This window comes from Engystomops pustulosus, chromosome 8, assembly GCF_040894005.1.
Source record: "Engystomops pustulosus chromosome 8, aEngPut4.maternal, whole genome shotgun sequence".
Classification (NCBI taxonomy): domain Eukaryota; kingdom Metazoa; phylum Chordata; class Amphibia; order Anura; family Leptodactylidae; genus Engystomops; species Engystomops pustulosus.
In genome coordinates, this window is record NC_092418.1 from 41429854 (window position 1) to 41443012 (window position 13159).

Consider the following 13159-nt stretch of genomic DNA (forward strand, 5'->3'; position numbering starts at 1 on the left):
CACACATTTTAGCACAAACCTGATTGAAGAAATGAGCGACACCAGAACGCACATGAACGCACATAGTCACAGGAAATAAATCATTGTGCCCGGAGCAGAGGAGGTCGCTGACCTCTACTACACTGAATTATGGAACATCAGATTTCATTTATTTATCACAAACAGATTAAAAAAAAAAGTCAGGCTTGTGGGGTTTTTGCCTTCCTGTGGATCAACACTAATATAGGTTCAATAATATGAAAGGGATTCAAATGACTTGATGCAGAATACACCAGTGTGAATAAGGCACAAGGTAGAGTTCAGGCTTCGTATACAGAATATACAACATAATATATACAGCATTGTAATATAATAAGTAGTTGGGCCTCAATTTTGGTTCATCCGTCTTTTTAAAAATGTCCATAAATAAATATTAATTCATTCAATCTGACCTAATAACATTATGTTCAACTGGAAGCTATCGGACTCATACTCCTTCCTGTGAATGTCACCCCGAATGTTATCTCTGGGCAGCAGGCGGCCTTTTTAATAATGTACTTTGATGAATATATGCAAGATCTATAAAGCGTCAGCTGAAGAGGAGAATATAATGCTGATGGCAGACTGTTATTTCATACTATACACACATCTACTTGTAGGGTGGTGCTATATAACACTTTCATGTCAGATCCATCACTGTGGCCAAAGCTATAGAAAATAAATGTAACACAGATTCAAGTAACATAGTGAGTGATTAAAGGGGGGGGGGTGCTGACTCGTTACACTTATTCTCATGATAAGTGGGGTTCCTAGTGGTGACACTTGACCCTTATTCTCATGATTGGTGGGAGTCCCAATGCTAACTCCTAACCCCTATTTTCTAATAATTAGTGGGGGTCCCAGTGGTGATTCCTTACTCCTATTCTCATGATTACTGGGGGTCACAGTGGTCACCCCTGAACCTTATTCTCATGATTAATTGGAGTCCCAGTGGTGACTCTTGACCCCTATTCTCATGATTGGTGGGGTACCTACTGGATATATACTGACTCATCTAGCAGTCGTATTCCTTTACATTGGTTCCCCACTTTTAATGCGTTTCCTGAATGCAGGTTATTGAGAAGTAGGGGGGGGTGGGGGGTATAGGTGAGGATGGGAGTTTGACTGCAGGATCAGATTGCTGTAGACACGAAATGTTAATCAGAATTAAACATTTCCTTATTGTATGGCTTTTTCAGTAGGAATAAAAAAATGGCTTTTCACACAGAAGTTTATGTAGACACCAGTGGCTGTAGGGGGCTTAGGAAGTGTTTTAATAAAATATTATTGGCCTCTCCTACGCTGCCTTCTGAAGTCCACTGCAAAGCAATAAATACAAGGGAGCAGAAGACATGCTGTGCTCTTATAGAGCCGCTTCCATGCCGGGGAGTTTGTTCTTCAAGTCAATGCAAATCAACTCATTTGTAAAACTCCACGCAGAGCGGATAGAGACAACATTCTCATCCAGACAAGTCCAGTCATTTGCATTTACAGGACATAAAAAATATCAGGATCCAGCCGGATACACATCATCAGGGGCTTAAGGAAACCTACAAAGAAAATCAAGCAAGATAAACCAGAGACATATATCCAGGCATCGTGACTGTGGTAATCTTATATTTCTTATCCATGGCCTCCTTACATCTAAAAATCAACTTTTAAAATCAAACCAATGATCTGGTGGTGTTACCAGAGCCCTCCATTCTGTAGCTTCAAAGGCTGTTAGACTGTCTCCCCTCCCCCAGCTGCCATCAGCACTTCCCCCTCCCTCTGCCTGATGTAATCGAACTGCAGCAGAGGAAGTTTCAGCTCACAAAGGGAAGTGGAAGTGCTCCTGTACAGTGTAACAGTCTGTGAAGCTACAGCACGGAAGGCCTCCGGTAACTGTCCAAGGAGCCCTGCAGACTCATTCGCATAATTTCAAAGTTTATTTTAGGCTATATTCACACAGCCGTTGGGGGACATATACGTCATCCATCGGCCGGCAATGGGCGCATGGAGCTGTATGGTGCACAACACGTGCCGCACCATACCCGGGGTAATGATAGGATGGTAATGTCCCATCTTTCGCCGTATTAGGGTGCCGTTGATCTCTGTGGAGAGCGCGGGGGCAAGCTGCACTCACCTCCTCCTTCTCACCTGTGCGCACACCGTGCTACGGTACGGCAGGCACACGTTCGTGTGAATTCGCCCTTAGACTGAAGGAGACCATGGATAACGAAATATAAGAAGAAGAAGATTACCCCAGTTTAACTTGTTGGATTTTAATGGCAGATGTCTACCAATTTCAGCACAGTTCTCTTATCTCCACCATTCCCCAGCTATCAGTGCTGCTGGGACCCCCACCAATTACGAGAATGTGCCCCCTAGAAATCCAGGGAATAGTGGGTCCTGTAAGCAAGCAAAACCAGTTTCGGAGTGCGTTGGTGTGGCTGCAATAAAATGTGGTTACTGCCTGTGGGTTGATGTTACAGGGATCGCTGTAGTGCATCCTCTGCACTGTGGTTGGCCGTGGAATCTGAGTCCCAAGGGTGCATTCATATACTGTATATCAATATATATTTACATAGGCACTCCTTCACACAGCCGCAAATCAACATTGTGCTTTCATTATAGAGAATGCACAGCTGATAATGGCAATGACATGAGCTACCCACAAAGACGCCAGCTATCTCATGGCCGCCATGGATGTGCATTATGCACGGACAACATGTGGTGAGCACATTGGGGCACATTTACTTACATTCCCGAAGGAGTTCACCAAAAAATTGCATTGTCTGACGAGAATGCCCTGTGCCCCAATTCACCAATCTCGTGCGCCCGATATCATGAATGTGGCGCTACTCCGCTCAGTCTGACAGAGTTAACCATCTTTTCAGTGGTGCATGTAAGTGCTTGGGCTTGCAAGTTAAATCTTGCGTTCAGTGCAAATCAGTCACAACGTCCGACGGCCCGCCCCCGATTCACAGAAGCAGCACAGCTGCGCCACAAAAGGTTTGTGTGCACCAAAATCCCAGCGCAGACACCTGTTTAAATCCCTGTCCAAGGCCGTGCACTTCTCGAAAAACGCGAAGAGTCTGGCAAAAGTGAGCAGTGCAACCCTTAGCAAACGAGCCCCGTTGTGTCTCTTTGCACTGCGTCCGAGCTGTGCGGATGCTCTGCCAAAGATACGGCAGGCCCTGATTTTCAGCAAGGCCACTCAGCTACCTAAGGAGGGAGCTCACTCCCCCTTCTCCTGTCTTACCATTCACGTCCACAGTGCTCCGCAAGGAATCTTTAACAGCAGAAAGCGAAATCAGAGTTTGTACTGGTGAATGTGCTTTTGATAACAGATCTAGAACTGGTTATCTGCTTCTCTGTCATAAAACATTCAGATTCTCAAAAAGGAATTTTAATTTACAGTTATATGGGTCGGCAGGAAAGGGTTAAATCTGGGTGTGTGTCAGTTCTAGTAATCACCATCCATATCTATTGCAAATGTAAAAGGCCAGATTTTTCATCCATGTTTTGGATGCTTCTATTCATGTTGGATTTTTAGATTTGTGGGAGCGTGAATGAAATCATTGGAAGCTTTACAATAACTGGAGATGCTACTTTTGATATACAGGAAGTTCCCAACTTAAGAGCTCATTCACACTGCCGTCTGCGGGGCCTTACATGCGGCCGCAAATTTGCTGCCGCATGTAAGTCCCCATAGACGGCAATAGCGGCACGGCGGGGATCCGGGCCGCACACCGCACAGCCACACACTCTTTCGGCGAGTGTGTGGCCATGTGCCGCTGTTTTCTATGGAGGGTAAGGGCCACCTCCTCCTCGCCCACACGGCGAGCATACCGCGTGTGAATGAACCCTTAAGAACACCTCACTTAAAGACGACCCCTGGTTACAAATGGACCTCTGGATATTGGTAATTTACTGTACTTTAGCCCCAAGCTTCAATAAACAGTTATAACAGTTATCACAGGTGTCTACAATTAAGCTTTATTGTTAATCCTGGTTCTTATGACAACACAACATTTTGAAAATCCAATTGTCACAGAGACCAAAAAAAGTTTTGACTGGGGTTACAATTATAAAGCATTAAGTTCTGACTTGCATACAAATTCAACTTAAGAACTTCCTGTACTGTACAATCATGGTTTACGATGATTCCTTATTCGCTTTAGTCGATGTTGCCTTGATAAGGGGAACATTCAAAATACTGAACTTTATTGCTATTGGAAAATTACATTTGCAATATGAAAGGTGATCATATAACACATCCTAGAACATGGTGTTGCTGGTGTAAGTACCAGGCAGCGCACTGTACTGTGATACGCGATGAACTGATTATTATGTATTGCCGGCTAGTGGACTTGTAAAGCCTTAGCTGCTTAGCAGCAGCAGGTCTCACCTGACCCAGCTTGCCCGTCTTATTATATGACTGGTAATAGCTGGATCACGCTGGTGCCTGGATGTGTGTCAGATAAAGAAGAGCTTTTTAAAGCAATGTTTCATTATTTCACGTAGAAAAGTAATATTCTATAGGTGTCTGTGTTTAGCCACCAATTGGTTGTGGTGTGAATTGCGCTTTTCATATACCATTTTCCCTTTCGTTTATGAAATCATAGGGTGTCCTGGTCTGGCTGAACTTGTATGTGTGTTCCACGTGATAACTGCTGCCAGTCATTGACCAGTGGCCATGTGCTATACAGGTCAGTGTCACTACTGAGGCTCGTCACCAGAGACACAACCATAGAGCAGCAAGTTACTGAATAGGCAAGTATTAGTTATTATTATAATGTCCACTTTGTAGAAATCCCAGACAAACCCTGTAATAACCACTATGATGAAGTCTGCTAGGCCTCATCCCATTGGAGTGCACATGTCTCTACTGATCAGTCTAGCACCTGATGGATGAACGAAAAAAAAAAAAAAAAAAAAAATCTAAAAACACAATCCTAACTCCTCTCCAGAACTGCTTTGTAGGCAGAACGATGTAGATATTGAATGCAAGAGCGCCAAGAATCCACAGATTTACAAAACAGAAAGCAAAATAGAAACCTAATAGAGAAAACACCAGATGGTACATACCAATGGGAATGGATGAGATTTGGGAATACAGATCCAGCATTCGGTTGCCATCAACATCAACAAGATAATTTCCTCGACTTTCTTCATAATTACAAAAAAAGTGCACGGCATCTGCATTCTAGGGGTAATAGAGTTAAAAATGGCTTCAAATACTGTAAGGGGAATAACTTTAGCCCTCACAATGTCAATGTCATCCCATAATTATCATCAACACCAAGTATAGAAGACAACACCAGGTATCGGAGGAAGCAATCACTCCACTTGTCAAAAAGTCATTAATCACTTTTCCAATGCCCCCCGCAAGTCTTCTTTTGGGGGGCTGGCTGGCCATATACCGGGGCCAGGGGGCTGGCTGCTTGGCCGGCCATATACCGGGGCCAGGGGGCTGGCTGCTTGGCCGGCCATATACCGGGGCCAGGGGGCTGGCTGCTTGGCCGGCCATATACCGGGGCCAGGGGGCTGGCTGCTTGGCCGGCCATATACCGGGGCCAGGGGGCTGGCTGCTTGGCCGGCCATATACCGGGGCCAGGGGGCTGGCTGCTTGGCCGGCCATATACCGGGGCCAGGGGGCTGGCTGCTTGGCCGGCCATATACCGGGGCCAATGGGGCTGGCTATATACCGGGGCCAGGGGGCTGGCTGGTTGGCTATATACCGGGGCCAGGGGGCTGGCTGGTTGGCTATATGCCGGGGCCAGCTGGCTATATACCGGGGCCAGGGGGCTGGCTGGTTGGCTATATGCCGGGGCCAGCTGGCTATATACCGGGGCCAGGGGGCTGGCTATATACTGGCACCAGGGGGCTGGCTGGTTGGCTGGCTATATACCGGGGCCAGGGGGCTGGCTGGTTGGCTATATACCAGGGCCAGGGGGCTGGCTGGTTGGCTGGCTATATACCGGGGCCAGGGGGCTGGCTGGCTATATACCGGGGCCAGGGGGCTGGCTGGCTATATACCGGGGCCAGGGGGCTGGCTGGCTATATACCGGGGCCAGGGGGCTGGCTGGCTATATACCGGGGCCAGGTTGGCTGGCTATATACCGGGGCCAGGTTGGCTGGCTATATACCGGGGCCAGGGGGCTGGCTATATACCAGGGGCCAGTGGGGCTGGCTATATACCGGGGCCAGGGGGCTGGCTGGTTGGCTATATGCCGGGGCCAGCTGGCTATATACCGGGGCCAGGGGGCTGGCTATATACCGGGGCCAGGGGGCTGGCTGGTTGGCTGGCTATATAGCGGGGCCAGGGGGCTGGCTGGTTATATAGCGGGGCCAGGGGGCTGGCTGGCTGGTTGGCTATATAGCCGGGCCAGGGGGCTGGCTGGCTGGTTGGCTATATAGCGGGGCCAGGGGGCTGGCTGGCTGGCTATATAGCGGGGCCAGGGGGCTGGCTGGCTGGCTATATAGCGGGGCCAGGGGGCTGGCTATATAGCGGGGCCAGGGGGCTGGCTGGCCATATACCGGGGCCAGGGGGCTGGCTGGCTATATACCGGGGCCAGGGGGCTGGCTGGCTATATACCGGGGCCAGGGGGCTGGCTGGCTGGCTATATACCGGGGCCAGGGGGCTGGCTATATACCGGGGCCAGGGGGCTGGCTGGCTATATACCGGGGCCAGGGGGCTGGCTGGCTATATACCGGGGCCAGGGGGCTGGCTGGCTATATACCGGGCCAGGGGGCTGGCTGGTTGGCTGGCTATATACCGGGGCCAGGGGGCTGGCTGGCTACATACCGGGGCCAGGGGGCTGGCTGGCTACATACCGGGGCCAGGGGGCTGGCTGGCTACATACCGGGGCCAGGGGGCTGGCTGGCTATATACCGGGGCCAGGTCTGGCTGGCTGGCTATATACTGGGGCCAGGTCTGGCTGGCTGGCTATATACTTGGAGGAAAGAGGACTGACTAGCTATATACTGGCTGTTACCAGTGCATATCCCACCCTAGGCTTCTACTCAAATCAATAGGTTTTCCCAGTTTATTATGGTAAAATTAGGGCCCTCTGTTTACATTCGTGTTGGCTTATACTCGAGTATATATGGTAATTAGCACAAATTAACAGTAAAATAAATAAAATAGAAGCACATCCACCCAACCAGGACTCCTGCTAGTATTGACTCTACTTTTTACTCAAAATCCTAAATATCCCACAACTTCTCTCTCCCCATCATATCCCACTCTCAGGGCAGCAGGAATGGCCTGAAAGGTTCTCTTATGTTACATATTGGCAATATTTCAAATTCTCTATATTATTTAAGCTTTCATTTGACTCTTTATATTGTTTCTTACCTGGATACCATTAAGTTGTTTGATTAACTCCTAAAAAAAAAAAAGTAAAAAAAAAAAATTACATACTATGCATGTCATGGAAACACAATTATACATTATTAAGGGAAAGATACTCTTGTTGGTTTAGTTCTAAGTATAACACATTAGTCCTTTATAATTGATGTCACCATGTGCAGATACAAGGTTCCTAAAGGGCCACTTCTCCACTGGCCAAAAAGCATCACCGTTTTCAAAATCCATCTGGTCCTAGCACTTAAAGGACATTACCATCAGATCAACTGATGGTAGACTGTCCTCACCACACCACATGTTACCTGCTCCTGCTGTGTGGTTTTATTTAGCTGAAAAATTAAAAATATGCTAATGAGCCGCCACCTATATGCCTCTCAGCTCCGTGTTGTAATATATTCACGCCCTCCTACTCACCCCGATGACGTCATTGGCTGTCCGCGATAAGCGGGTGGGATGGAGAGGTAAATAGTAGGGGGGAGTGAATATATTGCAACACGGTGGAGCCAAGAGGCGCTCGGGTGACGTCGGCCTGAGCACCTCAGGCTCATTAGCATATTTTTACAAAGTTATTTTCATGTACATGGCAGTTCTGGCGCCAAATAAAACAATATCCTGCAGCAGGAGCAGGTAATGTGCAGTGTGGTGAGGACAGTCACATCAGTAGATGTCCTTTAAGTGCTAGAATCAGATGGATTTTTAAAAGAGTGGTTTCCAAAATCATTAAAAGAAATCCATCATAAGAACAGAAGATGATAAACCAGCATCAACTTAAGAGTAGGTCACCGAGCTTCTGTAACTGTCTGCACATAACTGATTCATTATCAGTTTCTTCCAAAAAAAAGAACATTTAAGAATATGTTAATGAGGCGGAAGTGCTCCAGGGTGCATCGCCAGAGCCCTTATAGGCTCTGGGTTCATGGTCAACTGTTCACTGTAATACACGTCAACTGGAGAACCTCTTCTCTTCCTGTTCCTCTGGACATCCCTCGGCAGCTGGCGAGGTCACCTTGTGCATATGCATTTGGATCTTCTTCGCAGCTCCGAGCGCATCTTTGAAGCTGGTTTTGTTGCGCAGCTGCAATAATTATTAGCTAGCTGCGCAAAGAAGATTGGACCGCACATACATCAGATTTGGAGAGAGAGGAGGAAGGAAGCAGAGAAGACGTTCAGCATTTCAGCCTCATTTACATATCTTTATTGGAAGAAACAGAACATGAATCGGCAATATACAGAAAATTATCGAATCTGATCCATCTTTCTCAATACTCACAATAGATTTCTTTAAAGTTTCCACCAAATAAGTGAGGACATCATAAAGCTTTTTTCTTTTTTAAAAGCAAAAATCCACATTATATAGAAGTTTTATTACCATGCCAGCAGTTGGTCATAGGACAATGTGCAGATTATTAACGTCAACTGCCAAGGACTCAAAAAACGCCCAGTTCACCAACGGAGTAACCCCTGTTCTGATGAATACACACCACCCAACATCAGAGCCCATCACTTACTCTTGATCTAGGTCCGGGGACTTCAGTCTTCATTAAAGGGGCTTCAAACTCAAAATCCACATTCTTTTTGGCTGCAGCTTGACTGATATACCTGCAGCCTAAAAAAAAGAACAGAGGATATTCCTTTTAGTCATTATAAAGATTTTTTTAGTTTCTCATATCTTAGTGGACATGAATTTGCTACAGACATTTCAACAGGAAAAGGAGATAAAGCGCAAGATTCATAGGAGTAAGACACAGGGATAAGTCTTAGGGTTGTATTGTGCTCATCTGGTAGAAGTCTTGAGTTTAAAGGATATCACAATAGAATTTCGGAAGTGCTGCGGGAACCATGGAAAGAGATGTGGGCATCAACCATGCTGAAACGCGCTGTTCCAGAAACACAAGTTATTGGCAAGAAAATTCCACATCTTCAAGCTTCAAAATAATATTTAGTGAATTAAAATGTACGCGTTTCACCTCTGTACTGGAGTCTTCATCAGGTTTGGTAAAATAACAATAGATCAATAAATAAATAAATAAAAACAGCTTGATACAGCTATGTGTGAGCGTCCATTTTTAAAAGGATGTACAAGTCCCGGTACCAAAAGGTGAAGGCGATTGTGTCCAGGTCGTGAGATAATGTTCACGGCCAATCAGCCGCATTATCTGTCAAAACATACAGCTGACGTGCATAGTATGAACAATACACAAAAAGTACTGCCAGGCTTTATAGCTGTTGTCATCTAAAATTGAATGATATAGGTTTTGATAAGTTTTATATATCATTCAATTTTAGATGACAACATCTGTACAGCCTTTTAGTACTTTTTGTGTATTGTTCATACTATGCACGTCAACTGTAGTTTTTTTCCCCTTTCTCTTCTTCTCATTGTTCATACTATGCACGTCAGCTGCATATTTTGACAGATAGGGGCTTATTTACTAAAGGTCCCGCAGCTGCATTTTCGTCGAGTTTCTAGACTTTTCGGGGATCGCGTCTGGGATTGTGTCGCAATTGCGCCGGCTTTCATGCGGCACAAATCTGGGGGCAGGTCGTTGGACAATCCGATGGATTTGGACAGCGCGTGGGATTTAACATTTAAAATTGTGTCGCACACCAAGCACTTACATGCCCTGGGAAGAAGGAGGCGAACTCCAGTGGACCTGATCGGGGAAGCGGCATATGCAGGAAATCGGGCGCACGCTCGTAGTGAATTGAAGCAGACTTCATCCTCGTCGGACATTCCAGATCGAAGATCGCGACGTGGACAGGTAAGTTAATCTGCCCCATAGTGTTCACATTATCGCACAGCTCAGACACAATCCCCTTGACCTTTTGGTACGGGACTTATACATTCTTAAAAAATGGACGCTGTATCAAGCGGTTTTTATACATTTATTGTTCTATTGTTATTTTACCAAACCTGATGAAGACTCCAGTAGGGAGTTGAAACGCGTAGTTCATTTTAATTCTATAAATATTACTTTGAAGCTTGAAGATGTGCAGCCCTGATGTGGAATTTTCTTGCCAATAACCATACACAAGGGACAGTGAAATACTATATACAACATTTTCCTACATTCAGAATCAGAATATCAGAAGTCAAATGGTCAACAGCTTTCAGAAACAACACCCCTATAACATCCATGCTCATCTTTGCTTTGCATGCGTTACATTATGTAAAAAGTAAAAAAAAAATAAATAAATAAGGTTTGTTTATGAAAAAGATAGTTATAACTAGAGATGAGCGAACATGCTCGTCCGAGCTTGATGCTCGTTCGAGCATTAGCGTACTCGAAACTGCTCGTTGCTCGGACGAATACTTCGCCCGCTCGAGAAAATGGCAGCTCCCGCCGTTTTGCTTTTTGGCGGCCAGAAACAGAGCCAATCACAAGCCAGGAGACTCTGCACTCCACCCAGCATGACGTGGTACCCTTACACGTCGATAGCAGTGGTTGGCTGGCCAGATCAGGTGACCCTGGGATAGACTAGCCGCTGCCCGCGCTGCTCGGATCATTCTGTGTCTGGATGCCGCTAGGGAGAGAGCTGCTGCTGGTCAGGGAAAGCGTTAGGCAGGAGTGATTCTCCAAGAACCCAACAGCCCTTCTTAGGGCTACAATAACGTTATACTTTTTTTTTTTATTTGCAGCTAGTACCATATTGTGAGGAATTTGCAGAGGGACTTGCTACCGTTGTGTTTAGCTCTTAGTGACACACATATCCACCTCAAAACACCAAAGTGGGAAAATTTATTAGGGGTTTGATTTCAATTAGGCACAGTCTGCCATTTACTTTTTATTTTACGTTTATTTTTTCATAACTCAGCGTCATCTCATCTGGCATAGTAGTGTGCTTTCATACTTGGCTAGAAAATAGCCATAGGAGAATCCAAACAGCTTACTTACGCCTACAGTAGCGTTATATATATTTGATTTCTGGTTGATCTGCTGGTGGCTGTACTTGCTGCAGTGCATCTACTAGCAAATTGTGAGCAATTTGTAGTGAGACTTGCGACCGCTGTGTTTTGCGCTTAGTGACGCACATATCCATTGCAAAGACCGAAGTGGGAAAATTTAGTAGGGGTTGGATTTCAATTAGGCACAGTCTGCCATTTTTCCTTTTTTATTTTACGTTTATTTTGTTTAATAACTCAGCGTCATCTCATCTGGCATAGTAGTGTGCTTTCATACTTGGCTAGAAAATAGCCATAGGAGAATCTAAACGGCTTACTTACGCCTACAGTAGCGTTATATATATTTGATTTCTGGTTGATCTGCTGGTGGCTGTACTTGCTGCAGTGCATCTACTAGCCAATTGTGAGCAATTTGTAGTGAGACTTGCGACCGCTGTGTTTTGCGCTTAGTGACGCACATATCCATTGCAAAGACCGAAGTGGGAAAATTTAGTAGGGGTTGGATTTCAATTAGGCACAGTCTGCCATTTTTCCTTTTTTATTTTACGTTTATTTTGTTTAATAACTCAGTGTCATCTCATCTGGCATAGTAGTGTGCTTTCATACTTGGCTAGAAAATAGCCATAGCTATAGGATAGCATTGTTTGTTTTTAAAAACTCAAAAAAAAAAAAAAAAACACAAAAAAAAGTAAAAAAAAAAAATTAAAGCTATAACTCTCATTTTAAAAATGTTTAACCCGAGGGCTAGGGGTAGAGGACGAGGGCGGGGACGTGGGCGTCCAACTACTGCAGGGGTCAGAGGCCGTGGTCCTGGCCGGGGTGAGACACCACCTGCTTATGAGGGAGCAGGGGAACGCCGCAGAGCTACACTCCCTAGGTTCATGTCTGAAGTTACTGGGACTCGTGGTAGAGCACTGTTGAGGCCAGAACAGTGCGAACAGGTGATGTCGTGGATTGCTGACAATGCTTCGAGCAATTTGTCCACCAGTCAGTCTTCCACGCAGTCCACCCATGTCACCGAAATCGCCACTCCTCCAGCTCCTGCACCTCAGCCTCCTCCCCCCCAGTCTGCCCCCTCCCAGGAAAATTTGGCATTTGAACCGGCATACTCTGAGGAACTGTTTTCTGGACCCTTCCCACAGTCACAAACCACTTGTCCGGTTGCTGCTGAGCAATTTTCCGATGCCCAGGTTTTCCACCAGTCACAGTCTGTGGGTGATGATGACCTTCTTGACGTAGTGGAAGTGTGTAAAGAGGTGTCCGACGATGAGGAGACACGGTTGTCAGACAGTGGGGAAGTTGTTGTCAGGGCAGGAAGTCCGAGGGGGGAGCAGACTGAGGGATCGGAGGATGATGAGGTGACAGACCCAAGCTGGGTTGAGAGGCCGGGTGAACACAGTGCTTCTGAGACGGAGGAGAGTCCTCGACCAGAACAGGTTGGAAGAGGCAGTGGTGGGGCCAGACGGAGAGGCAGGGCCAGAGCTGGTGCATCAGCGCCAAATGTGTCAACTAGTGAAGCTCCCGTGGCGAGGGCTCTTGCGGCGAGGGCTAGATCTTCAGAAGTCTGGAGGTTCTTTAAGGAAACACCGGATGACCGACGGACTGTGGTGTGCAACATTTGCCAAACCAGGCTCAGCAGGGGTTCCACCACTACTAGCTTAACTACCACCAGTATGCGCAGGCATATGAATGCTAAACACCCCACTCAGTGGCAACAAGCCCGTTCACCTCCGGCCGTGCACACCACTGCTCCTTCCCCTGTGTCAGCTGATAGTCAGCCCCCTGCCCAGGACCCTGCCACAAAAACCCCATCGTCGCCTCCACGATCCTCCACAGCATCCACCAGCGTTCAGCTCTCCATACCCCAGACGCTGGAGCGG

The 13159-nt window shown here is 46.6% G+C and overlaps 1 protein-coding gene across 3 annotated transcripts in view; it reads right to left on the reverse strand.

Annotated features, from left to right (window-relative positions):
- Positions 1–13159, reverse strand: part of ABAT (4-aminobutyrate aminotransferase) — a 91752-nt gene that overhangs the window by 25537 nt on the left and 53056 nt on the right. For all 3 annotated transcript variants that reach the window (XM_072120760.1, XM_072120759.1, XM_072120761.1), the window contains exons 3-5: positions 8884–8981; positions 7364–7393; positions 5092–5209 (exon numbers count right to left, since the gene is read on the reverse strand). In XM_072120760.1, the coding sequence (XP_071976861.1) occupies positions 5092–5209; positions 7364–7393; positions 8884–8981 (246 nt within the window). The remainder of the gene's footprint in view (positions 1–5091; positions 5210–7363; positions 7394–8883; positions 8982–13159) is intronic.